This window comes from Molothrus ater, chromosome 3, assembly GCF_012460135.2.
Source record: "Molothrus ater isolate BHLD 08-10-18 breed brown headed cowbird chromosome 3, BPBGC_Mater_1.1, whole genome shotgun sequence".
Lineage (NCBI taxonomy): Eukaryota > Metazoa > Chordata > Aves > Passeriformes > Icteridae > Molothrus > Molothrus ater.
In genome coordinates, this window is record NC_050480.2 from 73,377,486 (window position 1) to 73,401,737 (window position 24,252).

The following is a 24,252-nucleotide window of genomic DNA, read 5'->3' on the forward strand; positions in this document are numbered from 1 at the left end:
TATACATAGATCTATGTAATTCTATTTTTCATATGAAGATGAAACTTTAAGCTTAGGATGAGCTGAAGCTACTTTTTTACAGATGAGCAAATACTTAATAGAAATTAAGTTTAAAACATTTACATACATGTATGTGTGTTACTAGAAAAAACTGCTGACACCTGTAAATAAGTTACTCTGCAGTAGACGTATTTTCTGTCTTTATTAGAAATAATTGAAAAAATACTTTGATAAATACTAACAGACTAATGCTGTCAAAATACATGTGCCTGAATCTAGTTTTTAATGTTTTTTCATGTTCTCCTTAACAATAAATGTGTTAAGGAGTCAATAATTTAACATGCTTTGTGTCCTTGAAACTTAGGCTCTGATTTAGATGATCTATATCCCCTTTATATCTCTCTGCCTTTTCCTACCTATGGATTAGCCATGGGGGGTTTAAGTTCAATTAAACTGTAAAACCATCTTAGTATTACTCAGTGCTTTGGAGGTCTTTGTTTTATGAGATCAGAAGTGGTAGGTAATTGATTATCTGAAGAACAAATGGCACACTTCATTCCCCAAGAGATTGGAATTGTGTGGCTATACTGATGTCTAATAAGTACTTGAATTTTTCAGTGCTTTATTCAGTAGAGTATCTTCCCCAAATAACTTACAAGATATAGGCTATTACTTGCCTAGTTTGGTGAAGAAAATAGGCCATTGTACTCACAATTATATCTGCATGTAATAAGTATCTAAGACAATATGCCTTTATTTTGGGAGTTTTACTGTTTTTCAAATCTGCAGAGTTGCCACTGAGCCCTAACATTGCTGTAATTGAAGGTTATGTGAAAATAAAAGCTAATTAAATTACTCTTTTTTATAATAGTATCCAGTGTTTTACAATGTTCTGCTTTCTGAGTACCACAGGTTCTTCTGGGCACAATGGATGTGCTTTCTTAGTACAGCCTTCCTATATTATTGTCCTGCTTAACGTGATTGTCCAAAATAGTCCCACAGGCTAGACAGGAGCCTCCCAGTTACAGCATAGTTGTCTTACAAGTCTTAAAAAGTGATGGTTCCCAAATTAGACTGAAAAGGGCTTACTAATTCTCAGCAGGAAATGCATATTACACATAACTAGCACATTTGTTAAAAGCTACCATATTTCTATTTTAGTTACTGGATAAATTGTTGCATTTGATTTAAAGAAATGAAGGCTCAGTTAAAAAAAAAAACGAGCTGAAACAATTCCTGATTCACATGTTCAGTTCTATGACCGTGTATGTTGACTGAGCATATGATCAAAACTGCCCTATTAGTTTCTGGCACAGAATTGAGCATGTGATCAGTGGAGTAATAGTGATCCTGCAACAGGAAGGTAGCCTGTAAGTTCCTTTCAGATGGGCTCTGGTGCCCTCTCGTGATATTAAATAGTGTTACTGCACAGCACCTACAGGGGAGCCAGGATTGCACTGGTGTGCAATGTTTACATAGTCCAGATGAGAAATACCATCATTTCAGCTGCATAACTTTTTTTTTCTGTAGAAGTCCATTCCTAGAGGAGAAATTATGGCAGACCATCACTCTGCACACTGCTTCACCTGCAGAATGTTGGGTTTCTTTTCTTTTTTCTTTTTTTTAGTACCATAGTGTTTGTCAATGGAAACTAAAAACAATAGTTACAAAAAACTTATTTTTCTGGCTGTAGAGAATTAAGAGACTTTAATTTAAGAGAAAACCTAGTAGTTTTTAAAAGGTATTGTGGGACATAAAGTATTTATTGATGTTTATCACAGAATTTTGAAGACTAATTATAAAATAAGTACTAATTATTTCTATTTTAGGGCATAGTACTATATAGTGCAATAAATGTTATGCTTGATGTGTCTTGCAGAGCACTAACATTTCAGATTCTGGTACTAGAATTTGACCTTTTGAGAAAAATAACTTCACCATCAATACATTGCCAGTCCACTGTAACACTGTTGTTGCCTGGCCTTATAAATACTTGGAACCAAATGAAGGATTGGCTAGGGCACAGTCAGCTGGATTTTTTCTTTATTTTCCTTTTCCTTTTCTTTTTTTTTTTTTCCTTTTTTAAAAATTAAGTTTATACTAGAGCACCATTCAAACAGCACGTACTGCAATTTGTTTTAAATTCAAATGTAGATATTTATTCTGTTGACTTTGATAGGGCTTTAATTACAATGTTACTTCCTAGACAGGGAGACACAATGCTTTCCTTTTCCAGTTCATAGTCAATACTTTCAGGGAGTATTTGGTTTTTTCTTTCCTTAGTTTGGTTTTAGTAGTAGAATTGAGGTTTCTATGTGGGAATTGTCTTTGAGTATTTCTGCTTGTAATATAGTAAGAGTATTTCCCTGAAAAATCATACAGCAGTTGGGAAAAATGCTTTGGATGCGTTTTATGATAATTGCTGCCTTTTGTAAAGTGGAGGGAAGAGGCATGCTGGAGAAGTTCAGAGTGACACACACTGCTTAGAGAGCAGGGTGTGAGGAGAAATGCACAGGACTGTAGAGTGACAGGAGCTGTAAGTGGAATCACTAGCAAACAGGAGCAGGACATAGACACAGGAAGGCAATTCAGTTTTTAGAAAGCGAGGAAGGATGAAGTGAGAGTGTTTGTGCAGTGAGGAAAGAACTTCATGTTTCTAAAAGGAGCTTCACTTTGATATATCTATGGTTGTTGGATAATTAAGTAGAGCATTCTTAGTTACCTGGTTGGAAATGTGACATATTTAGTGCTGAGGAGAGGTACCACATTGAAAGCTTAGGATGCTGAAGTCATCAAATAACCTGCAGGACAGGTACAGCTGGCAAGAGGCACCAGATGTGCCTCCCCAAAAATGCCCTTAACGTGCTGTAAGCTGGAAAGGTATCTCAGTAGGGACTGAAGGGTAGTTCAGATTTCATGGTCCATTTTGACACAATTGGCTAACTTCAAGACTACTAACAAGGGTATAAGCCAGTATGACTCGCGAAGTGGAAATCTGCCCACTAAGCCTAAGGCCCACCCAGTTCTAAAGTTTCTGTAAGGCTGAGTGGGTGCTCACTTTACCTACCTTGATATATTCTTCTAATGACACTTCTTTTCCTGGTGCCTTTCACATAAAAATGAGGAGGATAATGGTTTTATTTATTGCAAGATAAAGCTATCTAACTCCTCTGACCACAATGAGGTAAATACAAATAACAAGACAGCACTGTTGTTTTCTTTGGCTCCAGGGTGTATCGGTAGTTTTAGTTCACTTGCTGTTTTGCTGTTGCTTACTTCCCTCTCATGGCTGTGACTGACAGAGCTGCTTCCTTGTAGGAGGACTGACAAATGGTAGTGGTCGCTATATTTCTGCAGCCCCCGGAGCCGAAGCCAAGTATCGCAGTGCGGCGAGCACGTCCAGCCTCTTTAGCTCCAGCAGCCAGCTCTTCCCTCCTTCGCGCCTCCGCTACAGCAGGTCTGACATTATGCCTTCCGGACGCAGCCGGCTGCTGGAAGATTTCAGGAACAATCGTTTCCCTAACCTTCAGCTAAGGGACCTTGTTGGGCATATTGTTGAATTTTCCCAAGACCAGCATGGTTCTAGGTAATTATTATAAAAATAGTTAATAATATTTGACTGCTTTGATATTGTTTTATTAATATGAAACTTTTGAATGAGGTGCTTGTCATCTTAACTCAAAGCATCTTAATTGGGGCACACCCTCTTAGGCTGACCTTCTCTAAGAAATTTCATTGTAAAAGTACTATTAATTTAGCTGCCTGTAGAAGTTCTCTGTGTAGAAATAGCCTCATAACTAGACTTGTAAACTCAAGTATTAAGGTATCAAAAAGGCGTTGATTAAGAAAACAAAATATGTGGCATCTGGAATGTACAACTATTTTTTGTCAGTACATCATCAAGTACTTAGTTACTGTTATTCTTTTCATCTTTAACGCTTTTCAAATGAAAGTTTTTAATCTTAATTTTAGTAAAATGTATCCTTTTATATGCAGAGGCACTACTTTCATTTTAATAAATTTTATAAATGTTGACTGCTTTCTTTAGAGTGTTGAGGTGTCTCATTGAAACAGTGTTTGAGAGGTTTTCCTGTTGTTGATGCAAAGCATAATGTACCTTTTTTTGCACTTAGATTTATACAGCAAAAGCTGGAGCGAGCTACTCCAGCTGAGCGCCAGATGGTATTTAATGAGATCCTGCAAGCAGCCTATCAGTTGATGACTGATGTATTTGGAAACTATGTAATACAGAAGTTCTTTGAGGTAAGCATAGCACTAAGTGTATGGATGGACATGCAAATGAAGTGCTGTAAATCTGATTAAATTTAACTGGTCTTGCCATAACACTATAGCAGAATTCATCATGACTTCCACAGAACCCAAGGGTGTAACTCTGGATGGGTGTTTTCTGTTCTGTATCCGGTGGTTTTTGCCATAATGGACATGGTTTCTCCTTACACTGATGGTGCATATGTTGGTGAAACTTTGCACATTGAGGCTTCACAAACCTCTGAGCAGAACTTACAGGGACTTTCAGCAGATGAAAGGGAACATAAGTATTTGGAAAATGCTTTTTATTGGTTACTGCATCGTGGTACAGAATGGTCTGGAAAATGCACTTGCGCTCAACCAGTCTGTGTGAGCTTCATCCAGTGCTGTGTATGGGGAAACTCCCATAAAATGTACAAAGGCAGAAGAATTTTGAGTAAAGGGTATCCATCATAAGATACATCCAATATTACTACAACTAGTATTTTAAACAGATTCGTCTTCTCTTAAAAACTATGTGGTAAAAAAAAAGCTTCATCAAAGAATTACAAGATTTGGCTTGCAGAGAGAAGAGAAAAGTAATGCCTGTGTCCTGGGAAAAGTTATATGTAGGAAAGGTATCTAGTATAATGTACTTTAAATCAAGGGCCATATCAAAGACTTGTGGTGAGAAGGTGAAGCTGGAAAATGTCCAGTAAGAATAAGATACTTGCTGTAAACAAGAATGTGATTTCTAATAGTCTATAAAATAATGTGCTCATTTTTTTAACTTCTTTTTTAATAACCAGTCAAAATATCTTCTGTAAACTGTCACTGACATATGATATACAAGATTTTGATTTTGCTTAAGGGTCATCATTTGCTGTTTTTTCCATAATGTTAAGTTGGATGAACACACAGTTAATCATTGTTAGCTGAGTGTTTTCATCTTAATTCTGCAGAACACTTCTCAACAAGAGTGCATGTGGCCTTACTTGTAATAGGGGACCTCATTTTACTGTAAAGGTAGGCAGCTGAAGTTGTTGGTCAGGCTTTCTTCAGAGCTGACTACAGGTGTGGAGTTTGACAATTCTCAGCAATGCTGCAAGAATATTGCTGTGACACCAACTGGTTGTCCAGCTGGTCACTTCTGTGTCCTCTCTTACAAGATGTGATATACGCTACACAAGTTTTGAGATAGAAAATTGATTTGGATTCATACATAATAGTGACCTGTGATCAGTTTGCCAGTATAATTTATTCGAAAAAGTGGTTTATTGCACTTAAATATTCCTACAGACAGACAAATATAAACTATATTATTACTTCTGCTGTCTTTCAAGGTCATGCATTTGATAGCAGGTATGTGAACTAGTTGTGGAATATTACAAAATGTTGCATTTAGAAAAGAAAAGCTTCTGGTAAATATCCCCACCAAAATACAAAGTGAAAAATTACTCAAATGCTACAGTCATGTACATCTTGACAATATTTACTCTGACATGTAAATTCCAGCATGCTGCAGTATGTCTTCATTTGTTAACAGCATATTTATTTCCTTTTAGTTTGGAAGCCTGGATCAGAAGTTAGCCCTAGCAACACGCATCCGTGGTCACGTTCTGCCATTGGCCCTGCAGATGTACGGCTGTCGTGTCATCCAGAAAGCTCTCGAGTCAATCTCACCTGACCAGCAGGTAATTGTAAGTTAGAGCAATGCTTTTTTCATTTTATTTATTTTTATTGTATCCCTCTTTTTACTTGATTAAATTGATGATTATTCCCTTCATCATGAAATATGCTGGGGGGCTAAAGTAGGTGTTTAAATGAAAGTACCGAGGTACACAGTTAACACCATTGAATATGAAGGTTGGAGTCAGGATGAAATTAAATTTTTCCCCGTTTAAGGAAGGAGGGGTGGGGGAAATACCATCATAAAGACAAGGATAATCTTTGTTTTTCCAGAACGAAATGGTGAAAGAGCTGGATGGCCATGTTCTGAAATGTGTGAAGGATCAAAATGGAAACCATGTCGTACAAAAATGCATTGAGTGTGTTCAGCCCCAGTCGCTCCAGTTCATCATTGATGCATTCAAAGGACAGGTAGTGCCAATTGTTCATTTCCTCTTTGCAGGTTGCTTAGATTTCACAGAAGAAGATTTGAAGGTTTTTGTCCATCATTTGCATGTACAAGATAGCATTTGCCACTTTGCACTCAGCTTATTTTAAGTAGAATGAAAAAGGGAATGATGGCATGAAAAGCTGTTGGAGAGGCAATTAACATGCTGTAAAAAAATGAATTTGTTGGAGATAAGGCTCTAGAAAGACATATTTGTGTATGTATTATAAATAATAATAAATATTTATGTAATATAAATACATAAAAGGGACTTTGCATGCCCAGGCTTTGTGTTTGTGTGTTGCAATAGCACCATTTGACATTGCCTTCACAGCTCTTGGCAGGGCCATTTTTTATATAATAATAACAATGTACATGCTCTCTAGTATACATTTTTCATTAAAAATTACATTTTCCTGTCCTGTTGCACATGTGTCTTTCAGTGTTTCCCAATGAATGTCAGTCCTTAAGGAACTGCAGTGATGAAATTCACTAATCTGTTCCCTACATATGGACTAGTGTGAAGGGGGTGTAGTATTTGTTTACTTCAGATTGGGGTTTTTGTTTTGTTTCCAAAAAAGCATTATTACTGTAAGATTGATATTGTGCTGCAGGCTAGTGAATGTGCTGCAGCTAAATAACATTTTAATCCTCTGAGACAAGTGTGTACTTTTATAGTCTTGAGAAGAATTGTAAATAGAATAGTAAAAATCTTACTAACTTGGCTATATAACTAAATTTTACTTTAATGGATGGCCAAATGTATTTCCTAATAAAATGTACAATATCTTTCTCATTTTACACAACAGCAATACCTGAATTGTTGTTGTACATAGTACTAAATTGCATACAAAGGTTTCTAGGGTTTGGTCTTTTTACACCAAAAAGTGTGTATGAGGGTGTATGAGGTACATGAGATGCATTTTTTAAACTGTAAATAGAGCTCCTTGACTAAAGTGTGAGTTTATGTACTGAACATCCATCCTAAGCACCAAGTAATTGCATATAGAAAATAGTAGCTAATGTGAAATGGCAAATGAAAAATGTCACACTTGTGATATTACTTATAATTTTCTCCCGCATTTGAGTTGATGCCTAATCATACAAGATTCTGTGTTTAGTCCTGACCAGCAATGACATTTTTGGAATTACTTCCCAAATCACAAATGTAGCTTCAGGAGAAGCAAGCAGAAGGAATAAGCAAGATTTGGCTGTGTGTTTTGAGTAGTTATTTACAAACTTTGTGTCTGTAACTGGGAGCTTATTGTGTTTACTGGAACATGGAATTGGTGAAAATCAGCCACTGTTACTGAATTCCTTTTTATAGGGGTCAAAGTCTTTAAATCTGAAAAGAATGTAAAAAGGAAAGCTTGAAAGTTTAACAGCAATTACCTAAGGGTCATACTTCCAGGCTTTCCTCTGCAGCTATGTAGGCTAGAAACATTGTCATGAACACTTGGGTTCTTGTATGTTTTCTGGAGTCCTTGACACACAAAAACCTGCTTTTTCATCTTTCCTGACTTTCCTGGAAATGGAATTCTGGTCTAGGCAGACAAAACTTTTTTTTTTAGTAGTAGTTGGTATGTTCAGTTCCATTTCGAATGCAGCAATATTGCAATAGATGTGAGCTTCAGTTGGTTTAATTCAGTTTGCAATCCTGTTTTCAAGGTATTTGTGCTTTCAACTCATCCATATGGTTGTAGAGTAATCCAGCGTATTCTGGAGCACTGCACTGCTGAGCAGACTCTGCCAATCTTAGAAGAGCTGCATCAACACACAGAGCAGCTGGTGCAGGTCAGTGCATGTAGGCTCATTGTTAATGCACTTCAGAGTTTTTTCTTATCATCATTTACTCCTGTATCCTAGTTTAAATGCATTTGCCTCTTTTTAGTTTTGTAGACATTGATTTTTTTTGTTTTTCTTTCCTTCTGTAGTTTTAATGAAAATGAATGTGGAAGTTGGGAGGCAAAGAAGATGTAAAAAGCAATTTTCTTACACTTTTGACTGTAGCTTGGTGTTCAGGGGAATATTACAGCTGTTTAAAAAGTATGATCTTAAATTTGAGGACTTCTTTCTTTAAGAGGATAAAAGATACTCTGCAAAACACTGGTTTTACAAATTATTTACATTTTTCATGTAAAATATGTGGTCCATTAAGTAATTCTTGATGAAATATTTCTTGCATCACTTTGCTTCTGTAATTTTGACATTATTGTTTTTTCCTTATATCCATGCAAAGAGTAATTTCATACTGTATGCTTACATACCACAGCTGTCAGTACTCATTATTTGGTATGAACACAAAAGAAAATTTAAGTCATCTTATTTTCAGGATCAATATGGAAATTACGTTATTCAACATGTACTGGAGCATGGTCGTCCTGAAGACAAAAGCAAAATTGTTTCAGAAATAAGAGGAAAAGTTCTAGCTCTGAGTCAGCACAAATTTGCCAGGTATTGCATAACTTTCATATACTAAAAATTCATTAACCTTGTAAAGTTGTAATACTGGATTTATTTCTTGTGTTACTAAAGGGATACAATAATTTTTTTTGTTTATCTTACCTCCTGAAATTCCATATTTTTATAGAGATGAATGGTAGTGATATTTTTTTACTAGGTTTGGGGAAGGGAAGAGACAAATGTTCTGTAGCAAAACAAAGGAGGTTCTGTGGGTTTATGGGATGGCTTTTGTTCACTTTGTGCAAGTGCAGGTAACAGGTTCCAGGTTTTCATGTAAGGATGCCCAGAGCCAGGCGAAAAGCTCTGCTGGAACTTGAGTGATTTGCTGATGACGATGAGCTGGGACCTGCTGACTCTCAATCCAGCCTAGCAATTTGCAAGTAAAACAAGGCTAGCTTTAAAAAATGGTAGTTCAGTCTGACAAGGATTTTCTCTGTTAGAAAGTCTGAAAGACTGCTGTAGGAGGACTGAACTATTCTGAAATTGGAACCTACAACTCCTCCCTTTGTGCTTTTTGCTGAAATATGGATTATGTGCCTTTTGTGAAGGAAAAATACACCTGAGAATTCATTCTAGGTGATTTAGTGAGAGTAACCTTGTCATCAAAATGACATAGTAATGCACTGTGACTTTATGGGAGCATTTGTTTTAAAAACTGCTAGCAAACCAGTTTATTTAATTTTTTTTTTTTTTTTGCCTGAATAGAACTTTTCAAAACCCTCTAACTTGCTTAATTTCTAAAGCACAGTTTTAGGACTGGGATCATTTTGCTATGTTACAAGCTTTGATGGCGTCTTCTGCTTCTGAAATAAACTGGAAGGTCGGAGACTTGCTCTACAAAAGAATATTTGATGGAATCTCTGATGTAGGCATGCTCTTGGAAAGTGCATTTATTTAAAAAGCAGGAGTCTTCATACCTGGCTGGCATTCTCTGTTGGGTCTTCAAAGGGCCCACAACCAAAATAGATGTGCTAGAACACATCTGCAGCCTGAAGTCCAGTATACCTATGTAGGTTCAGTGTAAAAGTCTCTCCTACCAGATAATCAGAAAATAACCCTGTCACATGGATGAAGTAATTGTGATGTGGTGACTAACTTCCTCAGTCATTAGACTGGAAATTTGGAAATGAGAAATTGATGTGTTTGCAATATGCTCTTTACTGGCATTAAGAACTGGTAAACTTCCAGAGAAATTGATAGTAGTTACCTGAAAGAATGTTACCCCTCCAGTCCTATCGGAAATCAAGGCAACCCTGACAAAGGGAGGAAATTATGCATCTGACTCCATTGATATCAGAAGGCTAAATAATTACTTTATTATACTATATTATTCCATACTACATTACACTACATCTAAACTCAATCTGCACAAGCACTCAACTCAACTGAACAGAATCCTGTGACTGTCAGCCGACAGTCCCGACACACACGCGTGGATTCAATTGGTCAGTGAATCAAAACACTCACACCAGAATCCAATCACCAATTCCCTTCAGGTAAACAATCTTCCACAACATTCCACATGTTCCAAAACAGGAGCAGTAAATGAGATAAGAATTGGTTTTTTCTTTCTCTGAGGTTCCTTGCTGCAATTCCCAGAACTTATCCTTGGGAAGCTGTGCCTTGCTTTTCTCTGTGAGGAGAAATGCGGCCACACAGTCCCACCATGGACTTGCCTTCTTTTTCAGCAACGTGGTGGAGAAGTGCGTGACGCACGCGTCGCGCGCGGAGCGAGCCCTGCTGATCGACGAGGTGTGCTGCCAGAACGACGGCCCGCACAGTGCCTTATACACCATGATGAAGGACCAGTACGCCAACTACGTCGTGCAGAAGATGATCGACATGGCCGAGCCCGCCCAGAGGAAGATCATCATGCACAAGGTATGGGCGTGCATGCTTGCAGGGATTCGGAAATACGTCTGGGAGCTGTTCTGCCACAGCACCTTCCCCTGCAGATGTAAAACTCAACGCTTCTGTAATCTAGAGCTTGATGACATTTCCCAAGCTCCATGACATTCAGTGGAGCTTGGTAAAGGAGAAAACATTCAGGTCTCTGAGCACTGAGCTAAAAAAGGAGAGTTTCAGTAGTTGGATTTCATCTTCTGTCTTCATGCCAGGTTTTATGTGAAAATACTTCTAACAGGAAAATGTAGTATCTGTCATCACTATTAATATAACAGGAGAAATACTTGTTTTTTTATTTCCTGATTGTGGGTATAAATCCACTCTGCAGTTCCCCCAAAAAGAGATTCCCACACTTCCTAGCATTTCTACTTCCAGGCACATTTCTACTTAAGAATATCCAGACATGGAGAAGTGTGCTGTTGCCATAATGGCCAGAGGCTATTTAACACAGGGCCCAAGATATTCCTGCAGTAGCTCTGCTTCCCCCAGTCACCAACAGGGCTCTCCCACAAAGTACTGCCTCCGTTTTCCTGCAAGAGGAACATCAGTTATTTGATGAGTCAAAATCAACAGTTTTACATCTTTCCAGAAACTTCCAGCACTTTGAAATACAGGCTTCTGGTATCTTTTTGCATAATTTTTTCAAAGTGTAGTCACCTCTACTTAAAAGTGTGGATGTTAAAAAAGCCAAACGTGTTTCTTATTACAGATTCGACCTCACATCACGACTCTGCGTAAATACACCTATGGCAAACACATTCTGGCCAAGCTGGAGAAGTATTACCTGAAGAACAGTGCTGATCTGGGGCCAATTGGTGGACCACCAAATGGGATGCTGTAAAAGACAAAGAGAAACAGAAGAAAAATTAAATTGTGAATTATCAAAACCTACAACTTAACTCTAAATGTTCTGATTTTTTTAAATCTATTTATTGACTTTGTTCATCCATTTGTAAAATTTTTATTCTTGTGTATATTTTTGGGGAGTGAATTGTTAAAAAAAATCTCCAGCCCTGATCCGGAGACCTATCAGATTGGATGGCTGGCAAAGCACAGAATGCCTGTATATGATGTAATTGTATCAAAATAGCTGTCACATATTTTGTAAATTTTTACCTTGTAAAGTCACTGAAATAGTTTTTAAAGGGAAAAAGTACAGTATTCTTTTAATACACTGGCTTGCAATCTGGTAGGTCTACCCAGCATCATAGCACAACAGGTTTATAGAGTTGTATATAGAATTAATCCTTATTTTTCCCTTTTGTGTGAAGTCTTTTATACCAGATTAAAATTGATCAGCTGCATAAACATTATTTAACATGTTGAAAAGTTAAGTTGTATTTTGGTGGTTCACAACATCCTATCCAAATAACAAACAGGGCACAGCAAATTAAAGTAGAGAAGAACAAAACGATGGAAACTTTAAAAGACTAGGTTTTGGCACTTGCTGTGGATACAGGTTTTTTTAAATCATGCCCTAAGGTTTTCTCTAGCGATGTATTAAAAATAAAGTGCTGTATATACTTATATATTTAATTGTTGTACAAGGTAGAGCGATTAAAATGATGGTGGTACTTCCATTCAGCAAAGTACTCTGTTGGAAAAGGAGTGAACCTGTATTAACTTTACAGTCAGTTTTACAATGCAGGAAGAGTAGAGATATGTATTTTTTTATTTTGCATATAGAATTGTAAGGATTTGAAAGTGTTGAGCATTTATTTTGCTTTCTCACTGTAGATGCAAAAAATAGGTAATGATAAAGAGAAGGGGCCACTGAAAAGTAAACTTGATAGCTCAACATTTAAGCATGATTGATTAAATATTCAGATAGCTTTTTGCTTCCTATAAATATATGCATTGTATACGTGTAGTTAATAGGTGTAAGTTTACAGTTTGAAAACAAATCTCTTGTTTCGATGTTTATTACAAAGCCTTGCTAATTTAGTAGTGATGCTTACCTTGGTTGTACAGATGTACATTTGTAAACCTTCATGCTGTAAATGTAATTTGTTTTACTCCTTTTTGGGACAAAAATTTGCATTTTAGTGTATATTCATATCCTCATTCCCTTCTTTCCCCCGGCATATAGTGTTGTATAATGTAAATTTATTTCAGCAAATCAAGAGTGATTTTTTTAAAATTCTATCTTTATATGGTTTCAAAAATATGAACCGGCTTTCTTTTTATCTATTGTGAGAAACATTATGTTTTGTTTATAACATAGCTGTTGAATCTGTTCATATGGACACTTTGGGAAATCAATCTGTTCAAATTTTAAATCAGGATAAATAAGCATAGTAAGAAGTGGACTGAAATATTTGGTTATTACAGAAACCAATGCTTCTTCCATCTTAATAAATGTGGCATGAATTTTTTGTACAGAAGAGTACTGTATTTTTGAATAGCCTTCTCGCAGCGTAAAGCAAATATGTATGATACTGTCGATTTTTTTCTCTGGACATAAGACATTGTAACAGTAACATAAAGATGATGTACATATACAAGCGGCCTTATGTACATTTCCCAATGATCTTTTTAAGGCAGAATTGTGACCATATGTGTATAATTAAAATCCTTTTTAATCCTTTGCCTATGGAAATATTTTGGAAAAAGCTTACTTTGTATATTCAGTTTCTGAAAGATAAAGAAAGTGCTTTGTATGTTGTTGAAGTAAGTATTTTGTGTAAAATGTTCATTTGGATGGCTTAACCTAAAGTTTTGATCAACGTGGTAGTTTGGAAACAACGTCTTGAGCATTGATCAAATAAAAGGCTGTTTTGGTAGGGGTGTGATCATGAGAAAGAAAATAGTAGTGGTACAAACTTGTATGAGGAATTCTGTCATGTTACTGTTGGTACCAGGGTTACATAACTGTTATCTAGCAGACATCTGAGGCGCTGCGTTTCTAATGGTAGTGAGAACTCCTTAATAGGCAAATGGCAAAGTCTCTTCCGGCCTACTTCCAGTGCCTGCATGAAGTGAAGTAGGAGGCCTCGTTATTTTGAGTAAGCACAATTCTAATTGTCAAGTAGTTTTTGCATGGCAGTTCACAAAATTCCTCCCCAGAGGTACCAGCCCAGTCATTGGAGCCAGAGCTTTCCTGTAGTCACCCAAAGGATGACTTTGAGCCACTCCTTTGGACACATCAATTCTCAGTGACTGTCTTTACCCTGTGAACCTGTGCCGTGTGTTACAATCCACAGAGCCGGCATTCCTTCAACACCTAAAACAGTACAGCAGGCTTTTGGGGATGTCCAGGCAGAAACTGAAAATGTCTCTGTACTTTGTCCCTGCAGCACTCATGCCATGGTTGAATTTAAACAGTCCTGTAACTGTCATCCTTGGTGCTTTCAATATCTTGAGTATAATCTTCCACTTGCTCTCCTGAGATCATTTGTGCACAAATTCTATCCAGGAACATGAAAATCACTGGATTTCCTTTCAACTATTTTAAGGTTTGGGTAGAACCACTAGACTTTTTGCTCAAGTATTGCTTTTTGATATAGATTGTTTACGGACCAGTTTGATTAGGTTTGACTCCAGGTGGCTCGTATTGAATAATGTAATGTTCACGTGTATATACTGTAAAAATCAAAATGAAAATGTGTGAATAACACTGTGTGAAATATATCTGGTCTTGTGTTTTTCCTGTAGGAAAGCAGCCATATTCTTTTGTGACTTACCTGTGTCTGTGGAGCTCAGCTTTGGGAAGGTGCTCGCTCACTTGTTCTGATAGGAACTGGGCAATTATTGAAGAACCCTGGATTAGATCATTACATTTTCAGAGGGCACTTGTGAGCGGCTAAACCTTCCTATTTTATACAATGTCTTTACTGATGCCTAGTGAAAGCTACAGCCTGGTGACAGTTTCTTTTTACATCCCTGCATTCAGGATGAGTTCAGGAGCATTTAAGGGGGTTTGCTTTCAAATGAGAGAAGAAATTGTTAGCTCTCTGTGGCACCCCCGGATCCACTCTCATTTCTGTTACTTCCCAGGAGGTTTTTCAAAAGACCGTTTTTAGCTGAAAGTGTAGAGTGAAGTGGACTGACAGCACAGGAAATGAGCCTGGTGGGAAATAACTCACCTGAGGGGGCCCCTGTGGACAGAACAGTCATAATGCCCATCCCTCCATCCCTGACTTTTCCATCAGAGCATGGAGAAAATTGAGGTTTTGGGGTCATAATGCTTAGACGTTTTAAAGCGCTGATGCAAATTCAGAAACCAATTTAGTCACTGTTTTCTCTCCAAGGGACATGCATTTGGAGAGATGCTTATGGCTCACTGCAGCACAACAGTGAGGTTGGGCTCCATGGGAGTGTTTGATGCTCAGCATTCCAGTAACTGGGAAAGTGGGTTAACAGTGGGGTGATGACAACTCCCACCATGTCATTCGGGGAAGCTGAGAGAATGCAAAAGCATTTTAACAGCCAGTGACTGGTCATTGAACCAGCAGATTGCATGCAAGTCATGCATCTGGGGAGAGAACTCTGGGCAAACGACAGAGCAGCACTGCCCCTGCAGCCAGGGTGGCCACAGCACTCCAGTGAGGAATTCTGCATGGAGCGGTGCCTAAGCATCCTGTGTCCTGAGAGTGGCAGACCCTGCCCCCGTGGTGACACAGTTCTGCTGCTTGAGGAAGGAAAGGGGAGCCCCATGAGCTGTGTGGTCTGAGCTGTTGCAGCCCACGGCAGGGCAGGAGTGGCTGTTGGTTTGTTAACACAGCGGTTCACGTCATTCCACGCTGCCAGTAGCACCTGAAGTCTCATTGGTCTGTGGGCAGCACTGATGTGATGAGCTACAGGCAGTGCTTTACTCAGCCCAAACAGTTTCAGATACACAGGCACTATCTGTGCCCAAAGGATGCTGATTCAAGCACCTCTTGGCTTGGGAACGAGGAAGCTTGGTTCCTTTCAGGGATATATCCCTCTTGGGGCTCTGCTTGGTTCCTGATGTTGGGCTAGGGAGGTGTGGGAGAACTTGGCAAGTGTAGATCCTGCCACCCAGGAAGAGACAATCTGAGATGCTGCAGAGTGAGCCTGGGGTGTTTGCTCTCCTGTGCAGCAGAGCACCCCAGGTCAGCCCAACTCCAGAAGGGGTTAAAAACCAGCACTGTCATCACAGAAGAGTCACACGTGGAGAGGATGAAAGGATGTCTGTCCATCCAGCGTTGACAGTGCTCCAGAGCTGATACAGGACATGGGCCTTCCTGAGCTAGTGCGGAAAAGGCAGTAACTGCTTTGGCCAGGAGAATGAACCAGATCCCAACATCACACATTAGGTGTCAGAACACAGAGGCTGTGGGGTGGGGGAGCGACCACCCTGCACCGAGGCAGGGAGGGGTGGGGAAGACCAAGCTTAGGGATTTACCTGAGCTGCTGGTGCTCCTAGTGAGGAGGTGCACGGGCGTTTCCTGCGTTGGACGGAGCCTGCTCCCTCTGCAGGCTCGCTCTGTGGTTAGGGAACTTTGCGCCCAGCAAACGAGATGCTTGAATTAGTTTCCATTACCAGCCTCAGGGTTTTGAACCCACCTCCCTCACTTCACAAGCATTTTCCTAACCACAAGGAGCTGGGCGGGTTTACTTTCTACTCCTGAATTTGGGCTGGGCTTTTAGCACAGCTCGACCATTCATTGCATCACAAAGAGCACAAGATGGAGCATGACTCCTAAAGCATGCAGGTGGGAGTTGGAAGTTCTGCACCTGAGATCCTTGTCTCCACCTCGATTCTCCCAGACTCAATGCAAAATATATCTCGGGAGCAGCATTCCCCCATCATTATCAGACTGGAAACTTTCCAGAGGTTTTATAAAAGGCAGCTGAAATGCAGGAAGACCTATTCTAAAGACCCTCTTTCTTTCGTTAATAAGAACAAACATTGGAATAAAACGTTCAGCTTCTCACCAGTATAAGTACTGTGGGCACAGGAGGCCTTCTGTCTCTTGCTCTTCTGCTTGCACAGCGCCTACCCAACCTCAAACTCCCCAGATCTGCAAACAAGAGCCGGGGCGCATTGCAGGTGACACAGCTGGTGTGCAAGAACATCGAGTGGGCGGGGAGAAACCCCTCACATAGCTGAGCCCTAATGAGCTTCGTTTGAGCTTCAGACCTGCCTGGAGGGCTCAGATTTCCTGGCAGCCGCACAGCACCGCAGCCCTTCCTCAGCCTGGCTGCTGGATCGTTTCCCAGCCCAGCCTCGGGGAGCGAGGCAGCCCTGCCCCAGCACAGCCGTGCTCAGGTGCTGGAGGCTGGGGGAGGGCTGCCTGCTTGTCTGCTGATCACAGGGCAGGTTCACACGCTGCAGCTTCACAAACACTCGCTCTGAGGACTGGCTGCAGGTCGTACCCACAGCAGCAGAGCTGCCCCAGTACCTGAGTGCCACAGAGGAGTGTCACTCGTGGGCTCTGGGGGGCATTGGCCAAGCCTGCTGAGCTCCCTCTCCTTACAGGCGATGTTGGCTGTGCCTTCTCAGGCTGTGAGGCCACTGTCTGCTCCTGTCAAAGGGCTTCCCTCAGTGTTGGGGAAGCAGAACAGTTGCAGGTGTCAGGTCCCAAAGTAAAGGTCCCCAAAGACATACAACTGCTTACTGAGGGCTAATGGGAACTAAGAAGGGAAGTGTTACAGCAAGAGAACACACGCAGGTGGTGGCAGAAACACTGGCTAACAAGGGAGATGATGACAGCACATTTCACAGCTACATTCTCTTCTCCCAAATATAGGCACCCCATTCCCTGTCTAAACTGGAGGATCAAAAATTAAAGGTTCCCTGGTGGGAGTGAAGACTTCTCTTTCCTCCCCTATATAAACCTTATCTCCCTTTCTCTAAGACAGCTAAAATACAGGATCAGAAAGTATTTCCATTCCTCTCTGTACAGGATCAATTCAGGAGGAGAGATTTTGGGAGGCCATCCGTTCATACAGGCTGGATCTTGGAGAAGGATTCAGCCCCTTTGCCTGGGTGTGCCTAGATGCTGTTCCTTGCTCCACACCTGTGTGGGAACTGGATCCAGAGGCTGGTACAACAACCACAGCAATCACTCAGTAAGCAAGAATGAGAGGGCTGAAGCTGGGCTGAGGAGCTGAGTATGGGCAAACTCAGTGCAAATCACAAAGTCTGTTCCAACCCCTTGCATGGAGGGGTGGGATGAATGGAACAGAGTTCAACCCTATCAGAGATCCAAGCTATACACTGATCTCTTTCAAGAGAGCCATTTGGCTCTTAAAAAGCCTTTTTATATGAAAGCTCACCATCTTAAGTACTCTAAAACTCACATGATGTCTCCTGTTTCCTTGAAACATCACGTGTCTCACGAGAACTAAGAGTTTGATTATTCATCCCAGTTTGGGAGTCATACAAGTTCACATCCTGCAGGGAAGGGCTCTATCATGCAGCCCTTCCTCATGTGCCACCCCCTCCATGCAGGGAACCAAAAGTTCAGAAGTCTGATCAGGGTGTTAAAGGTGACCCAGCCCACATTTCTGTGAAGTGCTGCACAGCCCTCACTGGCCACTTGGAGAAGGGATAACCCCACAGGGCCATGCAGCTACACCCCACCAGCGAGGCTATGGGGGAAATACCATCCCAGTTTAAAACCAAATCTGTTTAAATGTGGATGCTCCCAGGCAGACTCATCCACTGGGAACAGATCCTGTTGCATACTTTGGGATCTGGTGCCATTGGAGGAACCCTTGATCATCCAAGACATCTGGGCAGGGCAGGGAAACATTCTCTAGGAGCTTGCCTCAGCCAAACCTTTTATTCCAGCAGAATGTCTTAGATGGCACTGGACACTTTAATATACACAGTTGGTCTCTTCACCTAGAACATACCAGAAATCAGTAAGCAACATTTTATAAATCAATGGTTAAAAGGAGGAGGAAGAGAAGGGAGGGAGGGAAGAGAAGACAGGACTAGGCCCAGAGGGTTTGTTTGGAGTGGGAGTGAGAACAACTTTATACTGAAGAATGGAATGGGATGAGAGGTGACGAAATAAAGCATCTACATCTACACACACACACAAACCTTCTGCAACCACAGTGCAATAAACAACCATAAGGACCTTTTGGATTACAAATAATGGGAGAAGGGATGGAGAAGGCAGAAGGAGCACCTAAATGATGCTTTTAAAAAGTACATAATATAGTAATAATAGTAATAATACATACATAGTAATAATAGTAAAAAGAACACTTTATGCATTGCAAAACCTTCATTCCAGGCCTCCCTGTGAAGTATAGCTAATTTCACCATCACCTTAAAAGAAACCAAACTAAAAAAAAGGAAACAGAATAAAATTTGAGGCAATTAAAATATCTGTGTTCACCCCCTGTTGCAAATATCTTTGTTCACCCACAGTCAGTGCTGTCAGAGTGCAGCAGGCATCAGGCACACCTTCCACACTAAGCTGAAGCCCCTGGTAAACCCACAGCTTTCTCTTGCCCACAGACATGTAGGTTAGCAGTGCAGGACCCCCCCACTGCCCAACCAGTGTTACAGCCCTTGCTCCCGTCCTTCCCTCCAGCTCCTCGCCCATGTATGTGCCCTGCTGTGCCCCTGCCCTCCTCCCTGTGCTTGTCCCCAGTGGGGCAGATGCCCCCATGGAGGTGGCTCAGCCCCAGGAAGGCGCTGGCAGGCAGACACTGGAGCACAGCTCGGTCTCTGCCTCAGCCTTGCACCTGCACCACCCCTGCAGCACCGATCCACCCGCGGTAGGGGCATCCCCGCCCCCGGGAGCTGGGGAAAGGCGCTTTGAATGAATGCATGGGAAGGGCCAGGATGAGGGATGAGACAGGATGGGTGGGATCGGTGTTGAATCAATGCTCTGGCAGCCAGGGCCGGGAGGCACTTGCACCGCCTGGAGGGGTCGGCCAGGAGTGACTGCACTCAGCCCTCAGCCAGGGCTGCCGATGCCTGCGGGAGGGGGTAAGTGCCCTTGAAATGCGAAATGAAGGGTGATAATTGCAGCGAGATGCATCCGTTTGGTTAATCAGGAAGAAAACCTGTACGTTGTGTCTATCAATTTCACCACTTAGTCACCACTGGTGGCAAGAGGAAATGGTAAAACCTGTGGCTGGCCCCAGAGCCATCGTTCCTCAAAGACTTTCAGCCAGTCTGGGGTCCAGATCACCTCAGCTTGATGAATACGTAAAAAAACAACAGTATTTTTTACCACGTTCCAAATATCTGTTCTAATCAGCTGTTACTGAATTGGAACTAAAATCTCTGATGCAGTCTAGCCCTGCTCTCACAACTGCTCTGCTGCAGCATCTGCTTCTCCCAAGACCAGCTTTTTTGCATACGTAGGAGTATTAAACCTGCTTTGGCAGAATTCCTGAAGTTGGACGTGCTTACTCAAATTCTCCATGCAGCAGAAACACCTAACTCAAGACACTTGGCTGTTTAAAGGTGACAGTCTTGAAACTTATAGTCAACATGTTTCATGTGGACTGAATACTTCCATATTTTGGCTAAAACACTTTCATTTTTTCCTTCATTTGGACTTTTTAACGAGCAGTACTGCTCTAGTTTGTGCAAAAACTGATAGCTAACTTCAAGGGTATGCTGTATATTGGGTATGGTCAGAGAGGAACAGGGACCACATTCCACGAGGAGAACTTTTATTAAAGTTTTGTGCAAGTTATTCAAGTATAACCTATCATAAGATAGAGCATAAGCCTCTATCACAAATCAGGACAATAAAGGAATACAGAGAAGATACAGGAGGCCTTTGACAAGAGATTATACCTCATTTGATCTGGAGTCCCCATCTCCCCCGGGCAAATAATGGGTCTCTGTGACACTGCCAGAGCCAGCTGTAGGATTAAAAATACACATATTTTATTGTCATTTACTGAGGTACTATAAAAGCACCAAGTATCACAGTTCCTATTTTGCAGGGTGGCAGGCAGCTGTACAGGGTCCAACTTCTCTCATGGTCAGAGGGTGTGCAACTCAGGCAATCTGCAAAACTTCTTCTCAGCACTTCCCCACTGAACACATGAAGAAAGCTCCTGTCCCCAGGGGGACCAGAGGATCAATGGAAAGCTCCCCTGGAAGAGCGGGGTGGCTGCCAGAGGGGAAGGTAACAGGTACCAAGCAGGGGGTGCTGTGGAAACAGGGTAGCTCTGTCCTCCCTGTGCTGCTTGCCTTTTCCCCAGAGTTCCTGCACTGCCTGCCTGTATGTTCCTGGGAGTCATGATACCCTTCTCTCCATGCTCATTTTCATGCCAGGGCAAATCCCATTCTGTGTTCAAATTATTTAGGGTCACAGAGGTCGAGGGATCATGCACTGCAAGCCAGCATGAGTCACCGTGAGTGAGCTGCCCTGAGCTGACTACGGGTAAGAGCATCACGGAAAGGCAGCAGAGCATCTCTCTGGGCAAGGGAAAGAACAACAAAAAAAGTGGTTATTCAGATGAGTGCTTTCAGAAATACCTGCCTAGTCCACAAGCTCTGAAAGTGGTGGGCGAAAATTGTTGAACAGTGAAAGCAGCATCCAGTACTACAGGAAAAGTCCTCATTAAGAGAGAGCGAGTCAGTCTTTTCTTGTGGGCAACACCCGTGTAACTCCAGGCTAATGGGAAACCCCTCCATAGGTTTTCATGCACCAGCCCCCAAAATCCAGCTCTGAGGCTCTCTGGAATGAGCATGCAGGATCCTACCAGGCCCTCACATGAAGCATCAAAGCAATGCAGCTGCTTTTATTACAGCTGTTTATGAAAACTATCACAAAAGTGGCATGCCACTGCCAGCTGAGCTTTTGCCAAAGGAAGGTCTGCTTAATTAGGTCAAGAATTATTTGGTTAGTGGCACAGACATATTTATACATAGTTTTCAGTGTCCACACAGAAGTTCTCACTAGCAGAACAAAGGGAAAGGGGATAGAGGACAAAAAAAAGGTCAGCAAACTCTTGGGAGAGGCAGCCAAGTTGATTCAATTAGCAACTATAAAGTCAACAATACAGCTACCCTAACACTTGGACCATTACACTTTGCATTGTTTAAGCAGAAAAAAACCCCAACCTCTGATTTTTTACAAGAAGATTTATTCTTGACCAAGTAAGCAAGGTCATCCTTTCCATCAGAGCATTACACCAGGAGAAGAAAGGAGATCAGAGCAGACATGTCCTCAGGCTAACTGCACACTCCACACCTTAGGGTGGGCCATAGGGAGTCTCCTCCGGTCTCTCACTTCCTGGGAGTGCAAGCCAGGAGGAGGTGGATTGCTCAGAGATGTCTGACTCACTGCAAAGGCGGCTGGACAGAACAGGCAAAATCAGATATCACTGTGCAAGCAAACTGGGTGCGTTCAGGTGATCCTGCTGAAGTCACAGCTGCATGTGAAAGGGTCAGAATCAATTATTTCTACATCAGTGCAAAAGGACATCCAAACCAAAATGCACAGAATTTGCCAAGGCATGCAAGGAGTTAGGAAGAGCTAGTTGTATTTGGTGCCACCAGCCTGAACAAAGAGAAATGGCCTGGTGAGCAGTGGCCCCTGTGTCTGGGGACCCAGAAGATGAGTAGCACAACGGCTGGACAACAAATGTTGCACTCTGGCAGACAAGCTCTTGGTAATCTGAGGCTGAAGATCCAGCTTGCTTCCTCTTCAGACTCGTTCTTAATGCTTGTATTCATTTACTGACTGGGCAGATTGCCCCTTTGTTACTGCATGGAGTTAGAAAATGAAGGATGTGGTGTGGGCCATGGATAATAGAGACACTGGCCTGAGGAACTTGAAAGGGGAAGAAGAAGAGAAGCTCCAGGCTAGCAGCAAATGAAACTTTGCAAATCTTCCTGGTCTACACAGTCTCCAAATAGGTCACCAGCCACACTGTCCTAACCTACTCCTGTCAGGACAATCCTTCCTCTTCCTTCTGCAGGTATTAGCTCACTGATCAAAGCTTCTTGTCAGCTCACCATTCTGGGGCACCATGCATGGGAAACCCTGATGTCAAAGGCACTGTCAGTGACAGTACTTTGCCCTTCCCAGATACCATCCCTTTTTTTTTGGGTGCATCTCCCACCTCACTCCAATAAGTTTCTAGGGCAGACTGAATCTGAATGCATTTAACTAAATATATTTAACATCCTGTTACTGCCTCATGTGTCCAGAGGCACCCTCTTTCCTCTCTGTGCTGTTCAGCTATCACCACAGAAATTCAGGGTTTCGCCTAAAGCCTTGCTTATATGTTATACCTGAGAAGTGAAACACACACAAGAGCTGTGGGTTTCCTGTTCTTACAAATCCCCTTTAGCCAACTGAGCTACCACACGGGGGAAAACCAGACTTCTTTCTCTGTCACAAAAACAACAGCAGAGAAAATGGCAACCATCACCTCGGAAGCCAGCTACATGAAGCCAAGCAGAAATAGCACATGTGAGCAGTGAGCTGTCAAGCCCAGCAGGTGGGCAGCCTGGACACTTACAGCAATCTCAATACTTGCACATACTCTAACCTCCCACTGTGTGTTAGGGAATATATTTCTCTTCTCCATCCCAGATGTCGGGCTGTAGCATACTTAAACAAGTTTGTCAGCTGATGAAATCATTGAGAAGTGATGTGTGACTCTGTCCAGCTTGATGCCACAGGTACAGTCCAGCCCTTGTTAAGGAACTCAAAGCAGAATCTAACCCTTTTTCTAACCCTATCCCACCTGGTCACAGACCATTAATGAGCCATCTAAGGACACCAGGCTATGGCACCAGGCTTCAGGAGTCATCCATCAGTCACCTGCTCTGCAGGCTGCACTGCTGCTGACGTGCAGCTTGAGGTGAGGACACAAGAGTAACAGTGGCACATCCTCACACACTACTGTGGGTGGCTCTGACACCTGGCAAGCCAGGCAGGCAGCTCCTGCTGCTGTGTGACACTCACATTCATCGGGGCAGGGGACAATGGCTTCTGCTCCAGAGCCCAGTGCAGAAGGGTGGTGGTTGCCCAACAGCAGCAGTTGCCATCCCTGCTCCCAGCTCGCCTCTGGTGGTAGCAGAAGCAGTGAGCAGGATTCCTCCCATGGCTGTGTTTCCTCTCTTCCCATGGCAGCACACAGTTCAAACCAGCTCCTTTTCCCCAAGGAAACTGAGTTCAGTTGGGCTACACTGCTGGAAGCCCTTGATCCAATTCTGGGAAATCCCCACAGCTCCACTGTACTGGGCAGAGGCAACCAGCTCCTATGATCCCCTGAGCTTCAGGCTGCCAAGAAACTCCTCTCCATACAAGTCTCATCTGGCTTTTCAGCATGGAGTTCTTTTGACTGAAACCACAATACTTAACATGCTTCAATGATCAAGCGGAGGGCACGGGAATGTCACTGAAAACACTTGGCTTCCAAACGCTGCATTGTTCTACTCTCACCCCATTCACAGATCCCGACCAGAACATCCCAATCAAGCTCTAAACCTTTTCTGGCCAATCCAACAAGAAGCACCACAGTCCTATTCGATTGAGGACACACACAGGCCCATGCTGGCATGAAACCCAGTGCCACTCAACCCCAGTAGTGCTTGCCACTGCTCTCAG

General features: G+C 41.9%; 1 protein-coding gene across 8 annotated transcripts in view; it reads left to right on the forward strand.

Moving 5' to 3' along the window:
• PUM2 (pumilio RNA binding family member 2) overlaps positions 1–14,362 on the forward strand; it is a 68,784-nt gene extending 54,422 nt beyond the window's left edge. For 4 of the 8 annotated variants that reach the window (XM_036379529.2, XM_036379530.2, XM_054514204.1 and 1 more), the window contains 8 exons: positions 3,319–3,586; positions 4,134–4,263; positions 5,814–5,948; positions 6,211–6,348; positions 8,033–8,158; positions 8,697–8,818; positions 10,516–10,708; positions 11,442–14,362. In XM_036379529.2, coding sequence (XP_036235422.1) covers positions 3,319–3,586; positions 4,134–4,263; positions 5,814–5,948; positions 6,211–6,348; positions 8,033–8,158; positions 8,697–8,818; positions 10,516–10,708; positions 11,442–11,573 — 1,244 coding nt within the window. In that variant the 3' untranslated portion in view covers positions 11,574–14,362. The remainder of the gene's footprint in view (positions 1–3,318; positions 3,587–4,133; positions 4,264–5,813; positions 5,949–6,210; positions 6,349–8,032; positions 8,159–8,696; positions 8,819–10,515; positions 10,709–11,441) is intronic. The other 4 variants (XM_036379531.2, XM_036379532.2, XM_036379534.2 and 1 more) reach the window with 1 other exon arrangement.
• The last annotated feature ends 9,890 nt before the right edge of the window (positions 14,363–24,252 follow it).